This window comes from Nilaparvata lugens, chromosome 10 (genome assembly GCF_014356525.2).
Source record: "Nilaparvata lugens isolate BPH chromosome 10, ASM1435652v1, whole genome shotgun sequence".
NCBI classification, from domain to species: domain Eukaryota; kingdom Metazoa; phylum Arthropoda; class Insecta; order Hemiptera; family Delphacidae; genus Nilaparvata; species Nilaparvata lugens.
This window is the reverse complement of record NC_052513.1, coordinates 13,329,387-13,357,105: the sequence shown is the minus strand read 5'-3', so window position 1 is coordinate 13,357,105 and position 27,719 is coordinate 13,329,387. Positions and strand designations below refer to the sequence as shown.

At 34.4% G+C, this 27,719-nt stretch overlaps 1 protein-coding gene across 1 annotated transcript; it reads right to left on the bottom strand.

The window, feature by feature from the left end:
* Positions 1–1,098: 1,098 nt before the first annotated feature.
* LOC111063160 (protein deltex) lies at positions 1,099–27,719 on the bottom strand. Its single transcript, XM_039436622.1, has 9 exons — positions 27,094–27,719; positions 26,288–26,433; positions 8,699–8,892; positions 7,031–7,167; positions 6,431–6,567; positions 5,677–5,767; positions 4,807–4,997; positions 3,809–3,951; positions 1,099–2,176 (listed from the first exon to the last, which is right to left on the bottom strand). Exons 1-9 carry the CDS (start codon positions 27,323–27,325, stop codon positions 1,879–1,881), a joined length of 1,569 nt encoding a protein of 522 aa, XP_039292556.1. The 5' UTR covers positions 27,326–27,719; the 3' UTR covers positions 1,099–1,878.

The window sequence follows — 27,719 nt, the reverse complement described above, 5'->3', positions numbered from 1 at the left end:
TAGCTGCCATTTTGTTTTTTTTCACTTACGAATTTATATCTCGAGAACGAATTGTTGTATTGATCTGAAATTTGGCATAAATATTTATGCTATAAAAACTCAACTTTAAAAAATAAAATAGCCTAAAATGTTTGACACCACTTCTGAAGCACCCTGTATATTCTTGCAATCTATCAAAGAGCGCACTTATTTCAAATTTATTTTGCGACTTGACAGAACTTTGATTATCCGCAGAGACCCTCCTGTAGACTAACATGTATGCTTTGATTGAAGAGAGAAACCCTTTTGGAACCCTGCTATTTGTGCCATTCCTCTTTGCCAAATTCGTCATCTTCATCCAATTTGAGTTTTAGTCTTTTTCCGTCAGTATTTTTCTCAACACTTTCATCATTGAAAGTGTACCAGTCACCTGATACATTATCCTGAATGTAGGCAGTATAAGGTCCAGAGTTGGCACTGAGACCTCTATGAGCTAATACAGCAGTCAGTTGATACATGTTTTGGCCTTCCTTGGCATCTTTCATGTACTTCTTCATGTCCAGAACCTCTTGGAATTGGATGGGAGTCTTCAACTTGTTCTTGTCTCCTTTTTGCCTGTCATACACGAATCTCATCAACTGGAAATTAAGGATGGGAGGCAATCTTTTGATGTCTATAAATCTGGCAGCTTCTTACTTTTGATTGCAGACAGTGCAGCTCTAGCAGGCTCCATCCAGTTTCTCTTCTTTCAAAAACTCAGACAGACTCTCGTCCAAGTTCTTATTGCCCTTCACATTCAGCTCCAACTCGAAGAACTGAGATGGATTGATGGATTTCGTTTTACACTTGGAGCATCTGGTTACATAAGAATATTCTCCTTTGTAGTTATCAGAAACTAAATTCTTCACATGAAGCAACGATTGACTTTCTAATTTTGTTTCCAAAAGATTCAAAAAAAGTTTCGAAAACTCCTGAGCATCTTGTTGGGTGGATGTAACCGATGATGCCAAGGAGATAAGTAATCGAAAATGGAAGATGGTGATTCAGGCTTCTGGGTTGATAAGGAATGTTTAAAAAATTGGAAATCCCGAGTTGAATTGGAGAGGAATGATGCCGAAATTAACTCAAATCGTGAAGTAGATTACGAGAAGAAAGAAAGCGACTCATCAACTTCGTCCCCTCAACATGTATCGGATCCGGCCAGTGCCACCGAGAACGAATCCAATGTTCAAAACTCAAATTCTAAATTTTGTTGAACAGTTAAAAAAGAATCCCCGTCCAATATTAAATAATCACCAAAACTTGTTGAGAAGCTCACGAATAACGGTTTGAACAAAAGTTAAGTACATTGCGCAATTTCAGGAAGAGACAAAAACGCGAACATAACAGCGACGACGTTAAAGATGAAAAAGAAGCAGATGACTTCCACAAGTATTGCTGAAAAAAAAGACTTGAACAAGTGACCAATGGTGATATTTCCTGTGTTGATCAGTCGACAAAAAATCGTTCAGAAACTTTTACCACAATTACCGCAATTCTAAGCCGTCTAAACATTGCTCTGAACAAATTATAGGCTATAATATTCTTGATTGAAAACAAATAATTTAAAAATAGTTGAGAATTATTTTTATCAGATGAAAAGATTATCATTGGATGAATCATCATATGGGATACAAATTCAAACGTGAACTGAGTTTAAAACATAAGTTTTTGATCTTGGAGAAAACAAATAAAATTTTTAATAGTATAATATTATGATTCAACTGAATCAACTAAAAACAGGTGACATCAGATACTTGTGGATGAGAAAACTGCGTGAGGTCTACTGTTCACAGAACTATTAGTTATTTGAGATTACTTTGAGCGACACATATAGATACTCTCCATAGGTTCGTTTGATTAGCACACACCCTGCGCTGCCAGTTCATCCACACATTTGTCCAGGAATGAATCATCGAACCAAGAGTGAGGCTCGGTCTTGTGGTGGATGCCGTTCCACGTGACTACGTCCTCGCGACCCGTTGTCACCGATCGACCGACGGTGAACACGAGGCGTCGCTGGAATGCAATGTGCAGCAGCCTCAGCACGAGTCGGCCTTTCTCGGTGTCGGGCAGGTAGCACACTCGAGGGAAGCCTACAGCGTAGTAGGGCCGGCCAGGGCTCGGATGTTCTGTGCCTTGAATTCCTGATACGATACTGCAAAATAAAATTAATAGGCCCATTACAATTTATTTAATCAATCATTTAACGTAACACAACTTGCAGAAAAGTACCACAGGCTTAAGCCCAAAACTGTTCCAAATCTAATTTATAGGACAGTCCAAATGTAGCTAGATTATGTGTCACTTATACACTGCAATTTAAAATACATACAACAAAATCACATATTATTAGATTTAAAAATACTTTAAAATAAAATTAAATCAATTACAAACTATTAAAAAAGTGCAAACCTACTTGTAGGATTTCCCCATTTACTGTTTTTGTATTATTATGATCATACTGAAATTCCAAAAAATAGATATTCCTGTATTGATTTGATCAATCAATTTATTTCATTAGTCAGATTGAAAATGTGTAATTTTTAGTTCAAGAATTTATATGTTGATTGGAATCTTAGTGTGTTTTTACCTATCCATTATTTGAAAATCATACCTTGTATCCATCTATTGTAATGTTTTCAATTTGATAAAATAAATATGAATTTGTACTAGAATTCAACGTTGAATTTGCATTCCATTTTGTGAATATGATGTGAGCAGTATGCAAAAGTCACTCAATTGAATTGAAATTAGTTCCAACTCACAAACAAATTGGAGCTACAGGATAATGGTCCCATTGATGATGTTACAGTAGTACCATCACATCATCAAAATCTATAGCCTACTAATTAAAAGAGCTGAAAACAACTTCTCTTGCTAATTTCAGTGAGGATTTTCAACGAATTCACTAATCATTTCATTCGAATTGACATTATTTCATTCTATTGACCTAAGATCTTTAATCTAATTTAAAGAAACAAATTTGCTTACAATTTATTTGTAGTATTCATTGGGAACAAATGAGTGTGAGAGATGGTGAGGAAGTTATTTTAACTCAATAGCTTCCTAGTAAAGTTTAACTTACAAGTTATTTGTTCCCAATGAATACTCACAAATAACTTATACCAATCTAACTACCTTCCAACTCGCCTCGTATAAACCATACTTTAATGTGAATTTATTAATAATTTAAGCATTTTTCATCAAATTATGGTAATCTGAGAGTAAACGAATATATACGAGCAAAGCAAAAGACAAATGAAATGATGATTGTGATGAAATGCTGTTGTATGTTTAATATTGAACCTGAAAATACACCTCGAAACATGGAATGTTCAATAATTTAAAAAAGGGATATCATTAAACTTGACAAGTATTGAATAAATTACATGAAATAAGGATTAGATGAAAAAATTATTCATACTGGAATTCCTCAAGTTTTATAGAATGAAGTCTTTGTCCAGTCCTGATCAATTACAAGAAATGAAAGACCTTCTATTGAGTTTCGAAAACAGAGAATTTTTTTGGACTGAGGGGACATTGAAACGTATAGAAAAGAAATTTGGTACGTCATTTTTTTGTAAAGCAATATTTTGCTTAAGTATGGTAGTGGGTAGGGCAAGAGGGCAAGGAAAGTGACAAGAGCATTAACAGAACACACACACACACATATATATATATATATATATATATATATATCAATATTCCATTCCTAGTTTCTGTTGAACTACTGTGGAATCAGATGCCAGAAAACAAAACAAATAGCGGAACACTAAATGAAACTCACTGATATGTTATTTGGATGGTCCTGTGCTTGGGAAACCCGGGCAGTGATGAGTTCATGAGCACCCACTCCATTGTGCCAGGTGGCTGGTTGCCTCGTTTTTCGCCATAAATTGTCATGCACATAGGACACTGGATGTACAGCCACTGCAACACACAACATGCAAGCAAGATTATAGTCTGAAGTGACAACAAAATAGAACAATGATTCAGCTTACAATAATAGTCTAAATAGATTAAATAGGATAAATAATATTCAAGTTGTGGATCTTGTTTAAAGAAAGCAACTGGAAATGATGTACACATTTTAGTAATTAAAAAGATTTTAAACATGTTTGAGTACAAATCAAATACGTTAATGAGAGAGCCGGCATGTACTTAGATTACACTCCTTTTTCACGTTCACTTTATGAAGATACAAAACATTAATTTATTTTTTCAGCATGCAACCATGCATTCCAACTTCTTATCGTTTAATTCTGTATTTCATACTTTGTAGAATTCATTTAATATGAATTATAAATAGCTATGAAAGAAATTATATGGCTGTATAATTAGTTACGGTACTGTATTTTAATCAAATATCAAGAACAATAATATACCTATTCGTTTATACGCCAGCTTTTACTGGTATCTCAAAATGGGAAAATGCAATATAATTTCATAATCATTGCTGTGATTTGTGCTTGCATTTTGTTACATGAATAGTCGAAATATTAAGGCTCTCAAAATATATACTCGAAAAACTAGTGTTTTTGTGCAAGAGCTGAATATTTATATTTCTTTTGACATTGGTAGTTCTTGCGACAAGACACAAAATGGTATTGGTTATTTTGTTTATCAAACAGAGACAAAAACACATAATCAAAAAATGATTGAAAATGAAAAAACAAGCTTATAACCATTATTATTTCATTCCCGAATTTTGATTGAAAATTGGTCCAAAAGAGGCTATGATTCCTCAGCACTTTCAAACATAAGTTATGACATAAATAGGCTGACCTGATGTGAATTCGGCTGACTAGTTAGCATGGAATTGAGGCAATCGAGGTGCAGACGGTGGAGGCATCTGGTGAGCAGCACCACAATCGCTTCCGAGTTGAGGTCACAGAGGCAGACGGGGCAGCAGCCTTCTTTGCGATTATCCACCACACGCACGTATTTGGAGATGCCTTCGCTCACTGCGTCCACGCCTACAATATCACTTCCATTTTTAATATTTTTCATTTAGAAAATGCAGGCATAATTTATAAACAATGGTATTTTTAGATTCATCAGTGATTGATTCTTCATCACAAATTACAATGTATTGCCAGACAATGGTTATAGTTATGGTGAATTGTGGTAATCTATGTCCACAAATTGTAAAACCCTACAATTCAATATGCAAGTCCTCAATATAGGTGCACAAACGGTGGCTCAATAATATTGCTCTGGAAAAGTCAAGGTTATTATAACCAAAAGTAATTTTAGATGAAATCGGACCAGACAATGGTTATAGTTATGGTGAATTTAGGTAATTTATGTATACAAATGAAAAACCCTACGACTACTTTCATGCAAGTCTTCAATATGGGCGCACAAACGGTGGCTCAATAGTATTGGATTGGAAAATTCAAGGATATCATTCAACTCATTCAAGCGAGGGTTCAATAATTTCACTTAAATAATCTTGTGGGAAACAAAATAGTCCACTTTAAAATAAACTTAACACCAATTACAAATCAGCGTAAATCAAGCTTTAATCAAAGCGTAAGGTTGTTTTAATCAATCAAACGGTTGAGTAAGATTGTGCTATGTTCAGGGTTTAGTTTATAATATACTGGTAATCGAGTAGTAAAAATGCGATTCAATAAAAGAGCTTCAACTTACCTACGATAGCACCTTTACGGAGATGTTCTTTTTTGGAAGGTCTGCTTTCAAATACTTCTTCGCTACTCGCACTGCAGTCTAGCAGATCATTCTAGAATGAGAGAATAAATCAAATTTAGAAAATAGAGTAAACAAAAAAGTCGTAATTTACGCGACAAAGTTTCGCATGTTAAACTTACAGGTCCACATTGAACTCAAGTCTAAAAGACAGAAAATCTGTCGTATGATGAATTACAGTTGAAATTGAGTTGATATGTTAGATTGTGTGATGTTCAAGGTTTAGTATTTAATATACCGGTAATCGAGTAGTAAAAATTTAAATAAAGGCTAGATATAAAAATCGTAAATCTAAATCCATATGTATACACTCGTCTATATGTTTACGAGTATGTTGATATGTAACATTCACTTGACACACTCGTCTTGGAAATTTCAAATAATTCGAATCTCTTGAGCAAGTAGTATTTATTGTAATTTACTTATGGTACCAGAGAGAAGTAAAAATACTTGTAAAAGAAAAGTCTTTAGTATAAATTTTGAAAGCTTGTACAGTATTCTATTTCTCATGAAGCTCACATAACATGGAGTGACTTGTAAAAGGAGAAATAAGATGATACAAAAAAAAACAATCTCATAAGAGCTGCCTTTTTGCAATGGATTTTCAAAACTATACTATAATTTTGACACCATGCATTGGTTTTACTACCTATAGCATGCGGCAAAATAGAATAAGTAGCCTAGTCTAGTACTATACCCTTGAATTCCTGAGTTCACTTTCGTGGCTGAGATACGTTGATACAGTATCAACACTGGGACGGCGTCCGCTCTTAGTGCTACTGGAGTCAGCATCCAACACTTCGTTCGATTGTTGATTTATGTTTGCCTTGTTGCCTGAATAACAAAAATCACATACAATTACAGACTAGACAATTTTATTACATAAGAATAACAGTCACTTCTATTTTCTCTTAAAAAGTGTAACAATCTCTAACATTCTTATTACATAAGACTTTATTTATTACATGAAAATAGCAGTCACTTCTCTTAAAAAGTGTAACAATCCATACAATCATATCTAACAATCTAACGATGATACACGCATTGTCATTTGCAGAGCACCTATGCCTGAATAACACATATATAACAAACAAGACAATTCAATAATTCATAGTAATTTGTGTATTACATAAGTTATGATAGAATTGAGTTAGTTGATTTTAACTTCTAAGACACTGGATTATTATCTTAGTTATCAACAAGTTTTGCCTGCATGAGAAAACTGATATGATTTGGAATTTTTAATTTTATTACAGTACGAGTGAAATGAATTATTATGAGTAGAAGGGATATTTACCGAAAATATTGAGATTGCTCAAAATAGCTTTGGCAATATTAGCAGGTCCTTCGCTTCCTTTAGTTTTCTTAATTGCCTTCTTGTTGTTGGTAACTCCGGTACAACTACCACTGTTATTCGACTTTTTTGAATTTGAATTTGAATTTGAATTTGAATTTGAATTTGAATTTGAATTTGAATTTGAATTTGAATTTGAATTTGAATTTGAATTTGAATTTGAATTTGAATTTGAATTTGAATTTGAATTTGAATTTGAATTTGAATTTGAATTTGAATTTGAATTTGAATTTGAATTTGAATTTGAATTTGAATTTGAATTTGAATTTGAATTTGAATTTGAATTTGAATTTGAATTTGAATTTGAATTTGAATTTGAATTTGAATTTGAATTTGAATTTGAATTTGAATTTGAATTTGAATTTGAATTTGAATTTGAATTTGAATTTGAATTTGAATTTGAATTTGAATTTGAATTTGAATTTGAATTTGAATTTGAATTTGAATTTGAATTTGAATTTGAATTTGAATTTGAATTTGAATTTGAATTTGAATTTGAATTTGAATTTGAATTTGAATTTGAATTTGAATTTGAATTTGAATTTGAATTTGAATTTGAATTTGAATTTGAATTTGAATTTGAATTTGAATTTGAATTTGAATTTGAATTTGAATTTGAATTTGAATTTGAATTTGAATTTGAATTTGAATTTGAATTTGAATTTGAATTTGAATTTGAATTTGAATTTGAATTTGAATTTGAATTTGAATTTGAATTTGAATTTGAATTTGAATTTGAATTTGAATTTGAATTTGAATTTGAATTTGAATTTGAATTTGAATTTGAATTTGAATTTGAATTTGAATTTGAATTTGAATTTGAATTTGAATTTGAATTTGAATTTGAATTTGAATTTGAATTTGAATTTGAATTTGAATTTGAATTTGAATTTGAATTTGAATTTGAATTTGAATTTGAATTTGAATTTGAATTTGAATTTGAATTTGAATTTGAATTTGAATTTGAATTTGAATTTGAATTTGAATTTGAATTTGAATTTGAATTTGAATTTGAATTTGAATTTGAATTTGAATTTGAATTTGAATTTGAATTTGAATTTGAATTTGAATTTGAATTTGAATTTGAATTTGAATTTGAATTTGAATTTGAATTTGAATTTGAATTTGAATTTGAATTTGAATTTGAATTTGAATTTGAATTTGAATTTGAATTTGAATTTGAATTTGAATTTGAATTTGAATTTGAATTTGAATTTGAATTTGAATTTGAATTTGAATTTGAATTTGAATTTGAATTTGAATTTGAATTTGAATTTGAATTTGAATTTGAATTTGAATTTGAATTTGAATTTGAATTTGAATTTGAATTTGAATTTGAATTTGAATTTGAATTTGAATTTGAATTTGAATTTGAATTTGAATTTGAATTTGAATTTGAATTTGAATTTGAATTTGAATTTGAATTTGAATTTGAATTTGAATTTGAATTTGAATTTGAATTTGAATTTGAATTTGAATTTGAATTTGAATTTGAATTTGAATTTGAATTTGAATTTGAATTTGAATTTGAATTTGAATTCAATATTTTTTACAAGCAAGATTTTTCAATTTCAGGTAGTTTTATTTGGTTTCAACAATAAAAATGCGTACAAGCAAGATAACCAATTACCTGCCATAGCAGTTGCTTCATCAGGAGTAACTTTAATAAGAGGATAGGGAGCCTGTTGTATCCTCCGTATGCTTCTTACAAATCCGGTTGTACTACGGACTTGTGTGAGGTTACAGAAGTTTATGATGTAGGGAAAGCCCAAGTATGTTTTACTTATGTCAATTGTTTGATCACCCTGCAAAGAAAAAATACTGATTAGTATAGAATACGTATTACTTACAGATTTAGCTCACTATAACATATTTACGGTACAGTATTGGAGAATATATGTGTTTCATGAGAAAAACATAAGATTGATACGCATCCGATGGGCAGTGCTTGTGCAAAGAATGCCTGAAGCACGAGTGCCAAGGAAGGTGTTTGTCGGTCAGCCTGAAGGAAGACGACCTGTTGGGAGACCAAGGGAACGATGGAAAAATACGGTGGGGAAGGATGCTGATGAAATGTTGCGAGTAAGGGGATGGAATAGAGCGGCGAATAATAGAGATGGATGGAGGCGATGTTTGGTTGAGGCCAGAGCCCGATTTGGGTTGTAGCGTCATTGTAGAGAGAGAGATAGATGAGAAAAGTAACTATAACTAGTAACGAAAGTAAAATTAACTAAGGAGATACTATACCTATCGAAATTCGTATCAGTCGAGACGCCGAGCAGAGCAGTTGTTTTTCGTTTCTCCGATTTATCGGCTTTATCTGAGTTTCATTCAAACTAGTATTACCGGTACTGTGATAATGAGTTGTGCCAATTGCCAGAAATCCATAAGAAATAGTGTTAGAATCAGTTGCAGTTTGTGTTGTGCTGAATTTCATTCGGCTTGTGTGAATTTAAAAACCGAAGAAGTTGATTTCTTCCGAGATTCATCGGGCACAAAGTGGAAATGTGAAGTTTGCACTCGAGAGAGGAGAAGAAGCCTTGCTTCGGAGGGGAACGTTAAGACAGGTAATTCAGTGACTGAGTCCACCACTTCGAGTAATAAGGGGCCAGCCGTAGACACCCCCTCCTCCGATTGTCTTTCCCCTTCCGACGTGCGGCGCATTGCGGCTGCTGTCAAGGATTTATTTACAACGGAACTATCTAAACTCATCAAAGAAGAACTGTCTCCTATTGTAAATGAATTATCCGAAGTGAGTAAGTCGATGGATTTTCTATCTCAACAATTTGATAGTTTCAAGAATGATCTACAAACTCATAAAAATGAAATAAAGGATCTGAAGCGGGAAATCGCCGAGGTTAGGGTTGAAAACAATTTTATGAAGAGGGAACTGGCTGAACTGCAGTTGTATACACGCAAGGACAACTTAATTCTTTCCGGGCTCCCTGAAACTAAAAATGAATCTGTTTTTGAGGTATTTGATCAACTATCAGATAAGTTGGGAAGTTCTGTTAAGTCCAGGGACTTGAGTGTGGCTCATAGGATGCCAGGTAGGGTACGGGGAGCAGTGAAACCCATTGTTTATAAATTTATTCGTCGCAGAGACAAAATAACGTGGTTCAATGACTTTCTAAAAGCTGCGAAGGATGATAAATCTGGGCCGGGTATCTCAACAAGTTTAATAAATAAAAAGCTACCGATCGGACGAATTGTAGCGCACGACCACCTTGCCCCTTTCTTTCTTGAACTGTTCAAAAAGGCAAAAACACAAGCTACAATCAAGGGCTACAAATTTGTTTGGATCAGGGACGGGAAGATTCTGGTGAGGAGAGTTGAGGGAGGAAATGTGCTGCAGGTTCGGGATGAGACGGATTTGATGAAAATAGTATAGACTATCGAAAAAATTTGAATTAATTGTTTTTGGTTTAATTTCTTTAAAATTTGTCATGAAGGTACTTGATTCATTGATTTATGTTACTAACCCTTTAAAATGTCTTATTACTTATAAAAATAATACTTTTTACTGTTCAATTTTTAACAGTTATGCGAGTGGTACTGAACAAAATTGTTATTGTTTTTTGAATGTTGAGTTCCTTCTTAGGGAAAAAAGAACATTATGTTATAAAGATAGAATCTTGATGGGCGTCACTAATTTTGTTGTGTTGGAAGAAGATTTTTCCCGTTTGGGGCATAATTATTATTTGTATGTAAGTTTCCGTTAATCATGGAAAATCAATATAGTTTTGATGATGTAATAAATTTGGAATGCTTCGATGCAATTGAGAGTGATGATATTATCAATTTTGAGCTTCATTCTCATGTAGGTTCAACAGATTCTGTTGACTTTTTGAATATCATTCACATGAACATACGAAGCTTGTGTAAGAATTTTGACGAATTCATTTATGTTCTACAGAACTGTACTTTGAAGTATGATGTAATAGTTTTAACCGAAACTTGGATGACGAAAGATAAGAACTTCCACTATAGCATCGATGGCTATACAGTTATAGATAAACCAGGACAACTGAATAAAAGTAACGGATTGTGTATTTTTGTGAAGGAATCTATTGATGTACGCTATCTTGATTGTCAGAATTCGGAAGCGGATCTTATCGCTATTAGATTAGAGGCTTTTAAACACCCTATCACATTATTTGCAGTCTACAGATCTCCATCCTCGAATATAGAAGCTTTTCTGAATGACCTAGATACGAATTTATCTGGTATTAATAAAACTGAAAATGTTCTCTTCATTGGAGATTTAAATATTGACATTTCAAGCAACAGTAACTTAGCAATGGAATACACCAGTCTCTTGCAAATGTATGGTCTGCAATCCCTTATAAATAAACCTACTCGTATTTCAGGTAACTCGAACACATGTATAGATCATATATTTTGGAAAAATTTTAATTTTAGAGATAGTTATGTCCTTAGCTCTATACAAAAAACGTATATTACGGACCATTTCTGTACAACTTTCCACTTAGGAAACTCATACACTGGTTCGAAGGGAATTGGAGTGACACTCACTGAAAAAATTGATTATACTAAATTGATTGACAGGTTAAAACAAGAAAACTGGGAAAATGAGACTTCTTTTAATGGCGATAATATGTATTTAGATGATAAAATTAATGAATTTTACTGTAAACTGATGCGGTACATAAAATCCGCTACTGTTCAAATCAAAATTAAAAACAGAAATAAACCACTAAAAAAATGGATAACTCCAGGGTTGATAAGATCCATCAGGGAACGAGACAAGATGCATAAAAAATTGAACAGTGAACCCTTCAATGTCCAATTACAAAATACTTATAAAATCTATAGAAATATGTTGAACAAGCTTATTAAAAAAACTAAACTTGACTATTACAGAACTAAAATAACAAACTCCAAAGGAAATAGTAAAAAGACTTGGAACTGCATAGAGGAGATTCTAGAGATGCAACGTAATTATAAACCACCGGAAATTGACCCCGCTATTATGAATAAATATTTTTCGGAAGTAGGAAGAAATTATGCAGAGAAAATCCAGGATAGGTCTACACAGAGTTTTTTAAACTCACAGTACTCACCTTGTTCAGCGGCCAACTCTCCGAATTCATTCTTTTTGCACCCATCGAGTTATGATGAGGTATTACTTTGTATCAAGAACTTGAAAAGTAATGCCTCTCCAGGGATGGATGGAATAGGCAACATATGCTTGAAGAATATTGCTGAGTACATAGCTAAGCCCTTGTCAATGTTATTTAATAAGTGTTTCGAATTTGGCCATTTTCCATCTCATTTTAAAATTGCAAAAATAATTCCACTTTATAAATCTGGTGACAGGAAGGCGCCCGAGAATTACCGACCCATCAGTCTCATTAGCAATCTATCAAAAATTTTTGAGAAGATAATTAAGAAACGTATATTGGTATACTTTAAAAAATATAAATTTATTGCTGGTAACCAATACGGTTTCCAAGAGGGAAAATCCACCGAAGACGCAATGACTGAGTTGGTAAGAATTATAACGCAAAATTTCCAAAACAGTAAAAAAACTCTGGCAGTTTTTCTAGACCTGGCTAAGGCCTATGATACCATTCCTCATAGTGTCCTTCTGTATAAACTGGAGAGAATAGGTTTCCGGGGAAATGTGTTAAATTTATTTAAGGGTTACTTGCATAAAAGAGTACAGATCCTTGAAACCAACAAAGTGACATTGTCTGAATATGGTCTTCCTCAAGGTACTGTTCTCTCGCCGATATTATTTTTAGTCTATATCAATGAACTCTTGAAAATCCACATAAACGGATGTCATGCAATCTCCTTTGCAGATGATACGGCCTTGATTTTCACTGGATCCAGCTGGCAAGAGACTAAGCGTTTGACTGAGTCTGGTCTGACCAAAGTGAAGTCATGGCTTGATCATCATACGCTGACACTTAATGTGAAAAAAAGTGTATTCATGCTTTTCTCTCCATCAGAAAGGGCTATCCCTACTGATGCATTTCGAAGTGGAATAAAAATCCACTACTCAGACTGCACTCATAATAACAATTGTGGTGAGTGGGTAGGCTTGCGGGAGAGAGATGGAGGCTGTGATTGTCAGAAACTGGAGAGAGTAAGAGAGACAAAATACCTTGGAGTCATGTTGGATTCACAACTCAAATGGAATGCTCACATAAATAATACTTGCAAAAAAATGAAACATGTGATCCATAAATTTCATAGATTAAACGGGCTGGGTGATCTAGATATCCTGCTGTTAATATACTACGCTTATGCCCAGTCGGTTTTGCAATATGGTATTAGGGTATGGGGTGGAGCATTGGACACACATTTCAATAAAATCTATCTTATTCAAAAGCACATAATAAAAGCAGCACTTGGCCGACCTAGACGATACCCTACACATCTCCTTTTCATTGAATTTCCAGTATTAACAGTTAGACAGTTATTTGTTAAGAATATAATACTATATATAATTAAAAATATAAATCAATTTACACCACAAATTAGAACTTACGATTTCCGTATACAGGGTAATTTCCAAATCAATAGAACAGACATGACTGTATGCCGGAGACAATTCCCTTACGTAAGCAACAGACTGATCAACCTCATACCAGATAACTTAATAGCAAAAACTAGTATTAAAAAGATAGCAGAATGGATAAAGTCAGTGAATATCTCGCAATTCATTCACACATAATGCACTAGTAAATTCTACCTTCACTTAATTATCCTATATTTCTTTTATTGCAGTTACCTTTTTATTTTTCTTCCAAAACTCAAATAAATTTTCTCAGATTCATTCTCTGTCTTATACTCTGAGATTTTTAATTTATTCTTCTGACCACAAATATAATAATATTGTAATATTTATTTTCTAAGCCACATAATGGAATTCATCATTCAGTAATTAGGCTACTTATATATTTTAGTGCTTCAAATTACACTTTTGAATTTACTTTTCCTTTTCATTTATACTATGTTTATTTATATTTCCTTTCATATGTATATTCATTCTTGTTTCATCTATTCATTTCTTCATTGAAATTTTTTATATTGAAAATTAATATCGATACTCGCTGCCAGCACTCAAACTTCGGTTTTGCAGGCAGCACCTAACATGTTATTTTGTTTTGACAAAGTTGTTTTTCGTGTATATTTAAATATTGATCAATATGTTTTTTTTTCAACTTTGTATTGAGGATTATTATTTTTGTTGTATTATTTTTGTTTTGGTGAAATAAAATATTACTAAAAATCTTTCTAAGAAATGATATGTGTCCTCCTTCAATCTGTCATTACACATTGAACAAAGTGCTTGGTCTCCGTCTCTCGGAAGTAGGCGAATTATAATAATTTAGGAAGTAGGCGAATAATCTATTCTATAATTGAGAGGCCACAAAGCTGCTCTTGACTTCAGTATCATGGCTGTTTCTGCTCTATTAAACTTCGCATTTATATAGTCCCTGCCACCTAAATCCTGTTTTAATTTTGCATAGATGTCATGATACCTTGCCCTTCTTGCCCTCTCGCTACACTTTTCACGAAATTCCTTCATCATGCAGTCCATAAGTAGTTCTTGTTGTGCTTCTTGATTGACAATCCTTGTTCGTCTCACGCCTACTTCGCATTGATATTTGTTGCCTAAATTCTTCCATTCCTTGAACCAACCCATATTTTTTTCTATTATGACATCGGCAAAAAAACGAGGCAAACGAGATGTTGGAAACTTCAATACTTTAAGAATGTATTTATAGTGCAATTTAAAACTATGAAAAAACAGAAGATTTTTCCCTGTTTCTAAATACAAAATGTAGTTGGGTGTACATCTAAGGTAGGGAAAATAACTTTTTGATAAAAAATCTTTGAAAAATTTCTAGCTCTTCAAACATCTTGTAACCCCAGACCTGTCCACTATAACTCACAATCGCTCTAATTGCTGCATTGAATACCTCCCATTTAGCTTTGACTGGAATTGTGTTGTTAGTAATTATACTGCTCCAAACTGTATTCACTCCACACTTAGCTGCTGACACCCTATCATTTATGTGAGTTCCGAACCTCATGGTGGCCGTGAAGATAACCCCCAGATATTTATATGTTCCTACTATTTCAATTTTCTCTCCACCCCAAAACCATTCTTCATGACTAGCCAATTTCCCACCCTTTCTAAAAACCATTATTTTTGATTTATTCATATTTATTTTGATTCCCCATACCTCACAATACGATTTAAGTTTATTAATCATTCTCTGCAGAGCTTTGGGTGTATCTGACAGCAGCACCAAATCATCGGCATAAAGTAAGCCTCTAATATTTCGATCCCTAATCCATAACCTACATATCTAATATATCATTAATGAATAAGGAGAAGAGAATCGCCGATAATAAGCAGCCTTGTCTTAAGCCGCAGTAAGTTTCGAATTCCTGTGTTAGCCCCTTGGTGGTCTACACAGCTGATTGTGTGCATTTATATAATTCCTGTAACATTTTTATTAATTTAAATGGTATTCCCATATTATATAATTTGAACCATAGTGCCTTTCGGTCAATAACATCGAACGCAGCCCGGAAATCGACATACATACAATACACTTTAATGCCTTTCTTCGCTATTTTTAAAGTGACAATACTGTACAAATTGAAAATGTTGTCTACTGTAGAGTAACCCTTTCTAAAACCGGCCTGACTCTCTGTTATAACATTGTGTTGCATCACATATTTTACCAATCTCCTCAACAGTACTCCTGCAAAAATTTTGACTCCCGAATCTAAGAATGTAATGCCTCTATAATTCTCCACTAGCGCCACATCTCCTTTTTTATGAATTGGGAAAATTATGGCTTTACCAAAACTAGAAGGTAACTCACCTTCTTCAAAAGCATGATTGAAAAAGCAGCGCAGCAATGCAACAAAGCTTCTAGGGGCATATTTGAAAAATTCTCCTGGTATCCCATTTATGCCCGGTGCTTTACCCGCTTTCAATTTTTTTAACACTTCTAATATTTCGGCATCCGTTATTTCGGCATCCAAGAGTTGATTTTCGCAACGGGGCGCTGCATACAAGAACTCATCCGCCGCCCCTTCTAATGACAGTAATCTTTTAAAATGGTTAACCCAATCATCAGATGTTATATCAGCCGAGCAGTTAAGTTTACTAGGTTTAATAGTTTTTATCAGTTTCCAAAATTCAGTTGCGTCTCTTATCTCTCTGAACTTATCACCTAGAGTTTTGAAATAATTCTCCTTTTTCAGTTTACACAGTAATTTATATGCTTTATTTGCACTGATATACGTGCTCCTAGTTTCTTCATTATTACAGACTCTATATAATTTTAAATTAGCAAAACTTCTATCCCTAGCCTTCCTACAGTCCCAGTCAAACCACATTTGTTTACAAGATTTCCCATTCCCTTTTGTCTGATGCGCCTGTTTCCCTGCTGCTTCATAAATCATTTTTAAAATATCTGTCCACTTTCGCTCAATATCCTCTTCCCAAGTAAAATCTCTACATCTTATTTCTAAACTATTTTTATAATTTTCATCATTTTGTTTCACCCATTTTAATTTTGGTACTGACTTAAGCGTCCGCAAAGACTGACTCTCTTCTACCTTCAAATTAAGTTGTACAATAACAGGCATATGATCGGAAAAAATATGGTTACCAACACTAAATTCGCGCACTAGCCCTAATATATTCAATGACATTAAACAGAGATCAATAACGGAAGATCCCATAGCTCCAACAAAAGTATATTCTCCCATACAGTCACCTCTCAGTCTTCCATTTATCACCGTCAAACCAAACGTGTCACACATATTCAAAATCATTCGCCCTCTTGTATTTACAACTTTATCTTTCGAGCTTCCAACTGCTTTGATTTCCCAATCACTTTCTAAAACCTCCTCGTGGATAACATGTCCCTCCCCAATCCTCCCATTAAAATCCCCTATTAGCATCAACTCCTTTTCTCCATCACAAGTTTCTAAAAATTCCCACATATATGCATAGTTATTTTCCCACAAAGCACTACTAATGAAATAACATGGCACTATATACAAACAATTTTCTCCTTCATATTTTAAACTAATAACCTGCATTTCTCCCAATTTAACGAAATTACAAATACCCTGCATATAATTTTGAAACCCTATCAGCATACCCCCACTCGCCCTACCATAATTACTTTCTCTTCTAGCAGGCATCCAATGAAGCTTATAGTTTAAAAAGTAATTTTCATATTTACAAAAATCTTTTTCCTCCACAAATGTCTCAATCAAACAAAATATATCATAACTCTCAATAAATGAAATAAACTCTGGGACACAGCATTTACTTCGCAAACCTGCAACATTAAGCGCTACTATTTTACAGTCTCTTTTAATTTCTATCGCCTGACAGACGACGTTTTCCTATTTATCATTTTTATTTTCCTTCACAGCATCCTCCAGAATCTTGGTAAAATCGTAATTGAACATCTGTTTCAATTTTTCGGCACCGTCCATTTGACCGCAGCGGAGTTGCATATTGTCAGTGAGGGTGAACCACATGCCCTCCACCACCAGGCGATCCACAACCAGCGCCATTCTCTTGTCTCCAACGACGCGAGAAATCTCCTTCTTCAAACGGGCCAGTTTTCCTCGCTTCCTTCTGGTCTCGAAGCTAAAGTCTCGATGCACTATATAGCCAGTATCTCTTAGCTTTTCTACATTTCTGAACACACAGTCCACATCTTCATCTCGAGGAATGTGCGCTATAACGGGAGCATTGCTTCGATTTTGTCCTAATGTATGTGCTCTATTGACAACAATTTCTTTTTCACATTTGAGCACGTTCTTACAGAACCCTGCTACTACTTTTCTACAATCTTCACTAGCATTGTACTTGAGTCCTTTAAATATAACGTTATTCCTCCTAGCCCGATCTTCAAGACTGGTGACTCTTTCATTCACTTGGCTGATTTCCTTTTTCAGATGGTGAACCTCCTTTTTGAGACTAATATTTTCCTCGACCAATCGTTGCATCTCCATGGTTAGACTTTCCAAATCTTCTTTTTTTTGCTAAGATCTGAAGTTTTTCATCGAGTAGCTTTCCCATAATGTCTGCCATGTTTCCGAGAATATCTTGGTTGTCAGTACCGGTATTTGAAGTTGTACGCTTCGCTGCGCTCTGTGAGGTTTCTGGTGATGTGGGAGTTGTAGCAGTGGTAGCGGACGGTTGTGTTTTGGAGCAGCTCAGATAAGATAACCTGTTTCCATTCATTTCTTGCTTTTCAGAAATTAACGTAGATTTTCGTTTCATAACTATTACAGTAACATAATATCTCAATTTTTGCACGCCATTACATTTAAAAAATAACTTTAATAACATCATTCAGTAAGTAAACTCTTTAATAATATTATCATTAATTAATAATTTTTTTTATACTAATACCTCAACCTCTCACTGCATCAAATTCTAAATCAGTAGTTCAAATTAAAGGTAATTTAAAGGTAACTTCAGTAGTTTCTTACTAATAGTATTTTTCATTCTCTGTTTTATCAATAGATATAGTAATAATAATAAGAATATAGTATAAAATAAATTAATTCCATATTTAATCAAGAATTGATCAACCATTTCCTTTTCATTCACGACAGAAGTTGGCAAAGTACATTTATTCATTGTAAATCCACGTTAATCATATCAATCTAAATTTACTCAGTGAAGTTCAAATATCTATTGAAACTTCTATTTTTATCAAATAACTAGTACAATTAATAAATAGAATTACTTTATTTCAACAATAAATTTGAATAATCTAAACCTTTTTAAACGTTCTCAACAATTTGAACGTGTCAGACCATTGTGATAGATTCAGATCACTCCTTTCCAGAACCAAATTCCGTTTCAACCATTTTCTGTAATAAACTTCGTAATTTGTCTTCTCATCGCTATTTTTCACGTTAAACAGATATTGTAGAGGCCGAAATGGATGTTGAATTGGCGAGCTGCTTTGTGGAATATCTGTAAACATCGCATCTTGCGGCATGGCCTGGGCCATGACAGGGCACGACCAACATTAATCCATTTCGCATTATTTTTTGCCTGATTGTTATAATTGAAATAATTATTTTTTCCGGTTATTGGTGGAGCGGAGTTGGGGACGGGGAGAGTCTGAAAGCCGTTGTCAGGGTTTGATGCGCAAGTGAAATTATCGTGAAGATAAGACTGGTTTTTGTTCGAGTCAGATAACCGCTATCTCCTTTTCATTCAACAGCAATAACTTTAAATTTTTCTGCTTTCCAATCTACAGGATACAGTATCTATTGTAATTATTATCGGCCAGTACAGAATTTTCTCAGCCGGTAATAAAAAAATAATAATAAAAAATAAACAGTATCATAATATATTAGTATCATAATAATTAACATCTAAATCTCCTCTTTCAGTTAAAACCTATTCAAAAAAAAAAATAAAATAAAAATTATCAATCGGATGTAATAATCAAAATGAAATAGATAATTTAAAAACTATTGATACCTGGGACATTGATTTTTCTTTCAATACTAACTTCTATATTTAGAGTAGTTCCATCACATTTAATATTTTAGCAAATAAATTGGTGTTGATGTATCTGTCTAGTCGTATTGTTTCTTACTGGTATTGAGTTGCATTTGAATATTGTTGCTGTAAGAATTGTGTTTATGGGTCGCAATATTCTCTCTGTTCAAGTGTAATAGTCTTAGCATACGATAATAATGGCACTTGAACTTATAAAGACTGCTAAAGGGCAGCCAGGAATTGTATTTGAAGATTTCCGGTACAGTAGGGCAGTCAAACAGCGCTCAGGGGAAATTGTATGGCGTTGTACTAATAAATACTGCTCAAGCTGCATTCGAACTGACTCTATTAAATCTAAAGTGGTGGGAGAGCCAGGTAAACACAATCATGATCCACCAGCAACTAAACGGGTGTTAGACGTACAAGAAGAAAATGTTGATAGCGATGATGCAAATTCGACAGGCCCGTCCTCACTCACATCACTACTCTCGCCTTATGTAACACTTACACCAGAAACTCCAAAATATAAATCTATTTCAGAGGAAAATAAATATCTTAGGCAAAGAGTGGCTGAACTAGAATACATGAAAAATGCATTGACAGATAGAGCAGTAGAACTAGAGCAGCAATTGATGGAAAGGGAGGAAGCTACTACAAATAGGAAGTGTGATGGAAATTGTAACAGCAACTCTAAGCACATGATAGATATCGCATCACAGACTGATGGTTCCTCTGATGTTGTATATGACTCGCATTTGAAAGAGGACAGCGAGAGTGAGAAACGGACCAAGTCGCTATCCACTGGGGTGGAAGACTCCTCAACTATTGAATCATTATTGAATCTGCATCGCAAATCTGTTGATTATTTAAAAAATGTTAACGATAGGTTTCAAGAAGATATTATGGCTCTACAGAGAGATCTGTTGGAGAGTCGCCAACAGCTACTCAGAACAGAGGAGACAAATTGTTGTCTTCAGCGAACAATTAGTGATCTAGCAAATGATATCGCTCTATTCAAAGAAATGAAACCGATCCAAATGAATTCCACAGATGAATTTTCATGCAGAAGTAGTATGAGCAATCTTAGGAGATCTGATGAAGTGAAGATTAACATATGGTCGGATAGTCATGGGAGGGGAGTCCGTGAGTTGCTGGATCAGGCCTTGCCCTCAAATATTACTTGCACCTCATTTGTAGCTCCTGGAGCTCCTATTGAAAAAATATGTCAATCTATATTAAACGATTCTCAGATAAAAACTAGTCCTAATAGGGAAAATGAATGGACGATTATAATAGGAGGTACAAATAGTGTCACTGATGATTTTTCTGAGAATCATATTAAGGTGTATCTGAGGTGGCTGGTCAGGGTTATGGAGGAACATGCTAATAGAAATTTAATTATTACTACTATTCCTTACAGGTACGACTTATTTGCTAACTCACACATAAATTTGATGATTACTAAACTGAATAGAGCCATCCGAAAAATTCAGTATGTGAGTAACGTTAAAATTGTCGATCTCTGGATGTTTGAACCGACTAAGCATACACGGCATGGCCTTCATATGAACAGGTTGGGAAAGAAAAAAGTATGCAAATTGATAGCGGGTATCATAACAGGAAAAAGAGAGCAGATAGAACAGACACATGAAAACGGCAGCCTTTACAAGCAGAAAAAGAATAATGTAATTGCATTTAAAGACACCATACAACCTTCACACAATATTCAATCTGTTGAGACATGTGACCTGATTGATTTAAACTGATTAGTCATGACAACTATGATAAAAATTATTTTTTATCAAGGCAAATAAATGACATGAATAAAGATAATGTTCAGAAGAGGAATATAGACAACACTTCTACAAAAGAGGTAAATTTTATGACAGAGGTAAATAATTGTGTAGATTTAACAGAGCAAGAGTCCTTAATAGATGAAAATAATGGGTCAAGGGTGGAACAAGGTGAGATTATGGATCTGAATGGACTCGACAGGTCATATGTTATGTGTTTGAATATCCAGGGGTTTGCAGGGAAAATTGATGAAATAGAGGCTACCTTTGAAACATATAAGCTTGGACCATTGGCAATCTGTTTGAGTGAGCATTGGCTGGAGGCGGCAAATTCAGGTATCCTAAACTCTCTCACTGGCTATTCCTTGAGGTCTCTTTTTTGTAGGAAAAATAAGGCTAGAGGAGGAGTTGCAGTTCTACTCAGAGATGAAATTTCTTATCTAGGGAGAGATGATATTGGCGGTTTGTCAATGGAGTGTTTGCTTGAGATTTCGGCAGTGGAGTTGAGGGATGATTGTTTTCAAAAAGGAAGGGGCACTGTTATCGTTTCAATCTATAGGCCACCCAATGCTTCATTCAAGTAATTTTTATTTAGTCTTGAATTGCTTTTTAAAAGATTACGTCTTGAGTCAATAAAGAAAAGTATATTTGTTTGTGGCGACTTTAATATTAATATATTGGATCAAAAGTCTAATAATAGCAAAAAGTTCCTGAATCTATGTTCTTCTTATCATTTAGGACCTATGAATAATTCCCCTACAAGAGTTCAATTTCAATGCAATCACACATCTATATCTTGCATAGATATTATTTTGACAAACTTAGAAATAAGTAATTTGAACTGTACTACTCTGGATATTAGGCTGTCAGACCATCATGCATTGTTCTTTCAGGTTTCTGAAGCTGCTTTGAAAATTAAAGGATCCTATGTAAGTAAAAGATATTTTCCAGAACCTGCTATTAAAAATTTTACCTCACGGTTGGAAAGGGAGACATGGGAGAGTTGTTTGAGAGCCACTTCCTGTTTGGAGGGTTTTGGCAGGTTTTTTCATAGTTATAGGCAATGTTTCTTGGAGTCTTTTCCATTGAAAACATTCAAGGTGAACACTGGTGACAGAGCTTGCAGGGGATGGCTGACTAAAGGTATTAAGGTATCATGTAAACGCAAAAGGGAAATTCTTGAGATGTTGCATTGCAATCCTAACCCTACCACTATGGAATATTTCAAGAAATATAAACTAATTCTGAGAAATGTTATAAGATTGGCAAAAAAGGAAATTCCTATCTCACTGCATTTCAGATATAATGAAGATATCGAAATCCTACTCAAGAGGCAGAATATTGTCAGATTCGTGAAGTCAAGAAGAATAAGCTGGCTTGGGCTTGTAGAGAGGATGCCACAGGAGAGAGCCCAGCAGAAGCTCATGCGAGAGGTCTTCTACAGTGCAAGAAGAAGAGGAAGGCCGAGAAGGAGCTGGCTGAGAGAAGTAGAGAACGACCTGCGTGTGATGGGAGTGATGCAGTGGAGAGTGTTAGCCCAGACAAGAAACGATTGGAGGCGAATTGTGGAGGAGGCGAAGGTTCTTCATGGACTGTAGCGCCGGCATAAGTAAGTAAGTAAGTATCTCACTGCATTACTTCTTCCAGCAATGTAACAAAGACAACTTGGAGGGTTATCAAAAATACACTTGGTAATAATAAAACTGCAGATCCTTGTCCGGTACTCAGGATGGGCTCCAGCTTGATCTCTGATCCACAACAGGTGGCCAATTCCTTCAATAAGTATTTTAATACAGTTGCTGAAGGATATATAAACTTGTCTTCAAGGAATTCGGCTGGTGGAAGGAGATATGAGAGGACCTTTGATGCTCCCCATAATAAGCCTAAATCAGCTTTCCATTTCAAAGAAATAACATGTGATGAGGTACTCAATATTATCAATGGTTTAAAAAATAGCAGATCATCAGGGTGGGATGAAATTCCAACATTTATTTTGAAACGAACTGCGCAGCTTATTTCAAAACCTCTCTCACATGTTATCAATTTGTCGTTTGGAAGGGGGGAATTCCCAGATTTACTAAAATTCTCATCCATAAAGCCACTGTATAAGAAGGGTGATTCACAGGAAATGTCAAACTTCAGGCCAATTTCTCTGGGAACGGTATTTTCAAAAATATTTGAGAGAGCAGTTCATATTCAGTTGAATTCCTATTTTGAGAGAAATAATCTTTTCTGTGATTCCCAGTTTGGATTCAGGAGGGGTAGAGGTATTGACAATGCTGTGTTTGGACTGAATAAGGAGGCTCTTAGTGCTTTGGATGGATCGCAGAAGGTACTTGGTATCTTTTGCGATCTGTCCAAGGCCTATGATTGCGTGGATCATGACCTGCTTTTGTCCAAGTTGTGGCACTATGGTGTGAGGGGAGTTGAATTTTTGTGGCTGCAATCATTCTTGCGGGGTAGATACCATAGGGTTTCAGTTGTTGCTGATGGAATGGTTTTCAACTCTACTTGGTTGGCAATGAATCGGGGTATTCCACAGGGATCTATTTTGGGACCATTGCTCTATCTGGTATATGTAAATGATATCTCAAAGTTTGTTAATTATGATCTAACTCTATTTGCTGATGATACAACAGCTCTCATTAAGGGTGGAAATGTTGATTCTCTGATTGAGGGAGCAAAAACTTGTTTGAATGAGCTTAATGAGTGGTTCAACTATAATGGTTTGTCATTGAACCCTTGTAAAACCAAATTGGTGCCTTTTCATGCTCGAAATGCCCAGGAAACGTTTCATGTTAAACTAGACTCAGATACCACCTTGAAGCCCTCTGATGGAACCACTTTTCTGGGATTGTTCTTGGATAGTGATATGAAGTGGAAGTCTCACTCTTCTGACCTGTTGAGAAAGCTGAGTAGAGCAACATTTGCGGTGGGTGTGATCTCCAGGGTTGCAGGTACAAGTACAGCGTTAATTGTGTATCATGCTTATTTTGCATCCCATCTACGCTTTGGTATCATTTTTTTGGACAGAACAATAGAATTTGAATCTATTTTCAGGACTCAAAAAAAAGCTTTGAGGCGAATATTCGGCCTGACAGACAGGTGTTCTTGCAGACCCATATTTAGAGAACACTCCCTCCTTACAGCCCCGGCAGTTTATGTCTTAGAGTTAGCTCTATTTGTTTTTAGAAATAAGGACCGTTTCCAGGAGAGACAAGTGGCGCATTTATATAACACGCGATTCAGGGGACTCAGGTATCCAGAGCACAGGCTGACTCTCTTGGAGAAGGGCCCTTATTACATGGGCATCAAGGTTTACAATGTCCTACCACAGATAGTCAAGGAAAGTGCTACTCCTGGTTTATCTAAGAAAAAATTAAAAACCATTCTCATAGGTATGTGTCCCTATAAAGTTGATGAATTTTTTGAGAAGATAGCCTCTACATGATTTGCCAATATAGTATGGTCACTGCTAGTGTTCTATTTATGTAATAGTTGGTTTGCATAGGGTTGGGGTATGACAGTGGGTTTATAAGTGATCCACATTCATGTTTTTTTTTTCTTTCTTTCTTTTTCCCATTTTGAATAATTAAATGACATTTCACACATCACTAGAGCCTAGCTCTGCTTTTGTGATTTTTACGTGAAGAATTGAATAAAATAAAATAAATAAAATAAATGAAGAATGCGAACGCTCACGTTTTTCCTTTCGAACCGGAGTAAAAAACTTGTCCATGCTTTGATTGGTTTTATCCGCCATTATGTACTGTAAATATTTACTATCCACTACTAAGTCACACGTAATACGAGTTAGAATAGTCTAATTCGGAAGCTTATTAAAACGGGGAAATTGTTCTATTAAGATGGAATTATCGTAGTGAGAAAGATAGCTTAGCTTTCTGACAATGTCCTGTCCTATTGCCCTATAATTATATCGAGTGATAAGCCGCCGGCTGTTGAATTGATAGTCAGTCTTTTACACAAGCTATAGATATTCGTAGGCTATAGAACACGGTCTATCCATCAGAGCCGATGTATTTTGATAAAAGCCAGTGCATTGGTGTAAAAATTCGTATAGTTATACAATACAGAATCTATTCCTCAGCTATTCTTTCTTCTGGGTTAGACTACGCCAAGCTGCATACCTCCGACAATTCGGCGGAGAATTTCAATTTCAAATTATGTTCATCAGATTCTCATCCAATATTGCTTGAGTCTTAGTCTATCGCGCATAGATCAACAAAGACAGGAACACTTTGGGCTGGAATTTCATTTAAAGGCTCAAATTCCGTAACCTGAAGTGTTCAGCGTTTCTAACTTGCTGTAAAATTATTTTCAAATACAATTTTATTACTCCTCGGATGATTCAATAATCTAGAAAAAAGTAAGTTTGAAAACTATTTGAGTAACTTAGTAAAAAATTGTGTTTTACTTATTTATTGTATAAAACACTATAATCGTGATATAATTATGATATTGGAGTGGAGGAAAAACTAGGCTGAGCCTGTACTATTTCTCTCCAAAAATTTTGATAAAATGTTAATGTTGTTAATGTTTATTATGAGACAACTAGCCTACTACTGGTTGCTTTTAGTTACTACATCCCCTTATTTTGATAGATTGAAAATGTCAATATAAGTTCTTGTGCGTGGGTAATGAGATGAACTAAATTCCATGCATGCAGCAGGATTCAACCCCATGACTGTACCGGAGTCAGTATTGATAGCACGTCTTATCTAAGATGTCCATCAACACAGTTCACCAATATGAAGCTACAGTATTACGTATACCATTTAATGTTTTTCGGTACTGATAACTCAAATGGTTTGATAAATCACGAAAATAATTAATTACCTTGGCCCAAGCTGCTTCTATAACATACTGGACATCCATATCATAGGTATGCCATTCTCCAGAGCTGTCTCCTGCCCACTCCCATTTGGCTCCTTTACCAGCTGGGGAATCCGGAGGATACAGCATCCTTCTCACATTGAATGGAGCTAAAAGGTAAGTTTTTTTTTTTAGTTATTTGAAAGAATAACATAATACTATAAACTCACCTTCTAATTTTATAACTAAGTCAATTACATTGTAGCATACCATAGGTACGTTAATTGTCCTGTAAACGTCAGTACAATCTATTAAGTTGGAAGAAGATTGGAAAAGGTCTTAATACTGTACTGATATAATATAGACTACGGTACTGTACTGAATTAGACCTATACAATAATTAGGTGTACTATACCGTACCATCACTTATATCAAGGTACCGCAATATAGTGAATTAACCATAAATCCTGGAAATTTACACTTTTGAAAATAATTACAATACCTATTCAAGTTATGTTAGAAGCATTAGTGATTAACATGAGCAGAGCCTATTTTATAAATCAAAGACGGGAATGAATAGGGAAAATAATCTATTAGCTAACAATCTTTGCATTATTATATATATATTTCATTGTCAGTGAAGATATACTACACCAAATAAATGGAATTACATAATATTAGCCTACATAAGTTTATTATTATTGATAGAGGAAAAATAATTTAAAAGAGGATTGATGATATTGCAAGGAAGTTATCAAATGAATGAGTAGTTTTTGTAATGGAGATTATTAATTCGTATAAAATTTACCAAATTAAAGATAGTAACTTACCTATTTCACCATCTTCTGAGCACTGCTGTTTAGTTCTGAGATTTATATAGAACTTATCTAAAAGTGGATCGGCATCACTGAGCATAACCCTAGTTAAATGTTTACAATTAGCTCTTTCCAGCAGTTGAGAGACCTCGGTGCTATAGGGTCTCCACCTACCATGACGATTTTCCCATTCCCATACAACAACTGCATGACCAGTTGACATTTTTGAAGAATCACTACTTTTCATTATTACAAAGCAATCTAACCAACAACTATCAATACCGTATATTGTACGCTACGGTACAAAAATCACGGATATTTTTTGGACCGATAATCCTCTTGGTAGAAGGAAAAACATGAATTCTCACGATGCATTCTGTTCATTGACAAATCACAACATAACCTACACAATGAAATTTTTCTTTTCGCACGTTTAACCAAAGATCCGGATGTTATTTGTTGGTTTTCATAAAGTAAAATGGATTATAACTGCCTTATTTATTATCATTTCACATTAATATACAAACACCAAAACCTAATGACACAAAACAGACAAAAGTATTCCCACTTGTTGATACAGTACAGACATGAGACATCCAGCAGAATCTACAAGTACAATCAAAAAACTTTCCCACGGTCTA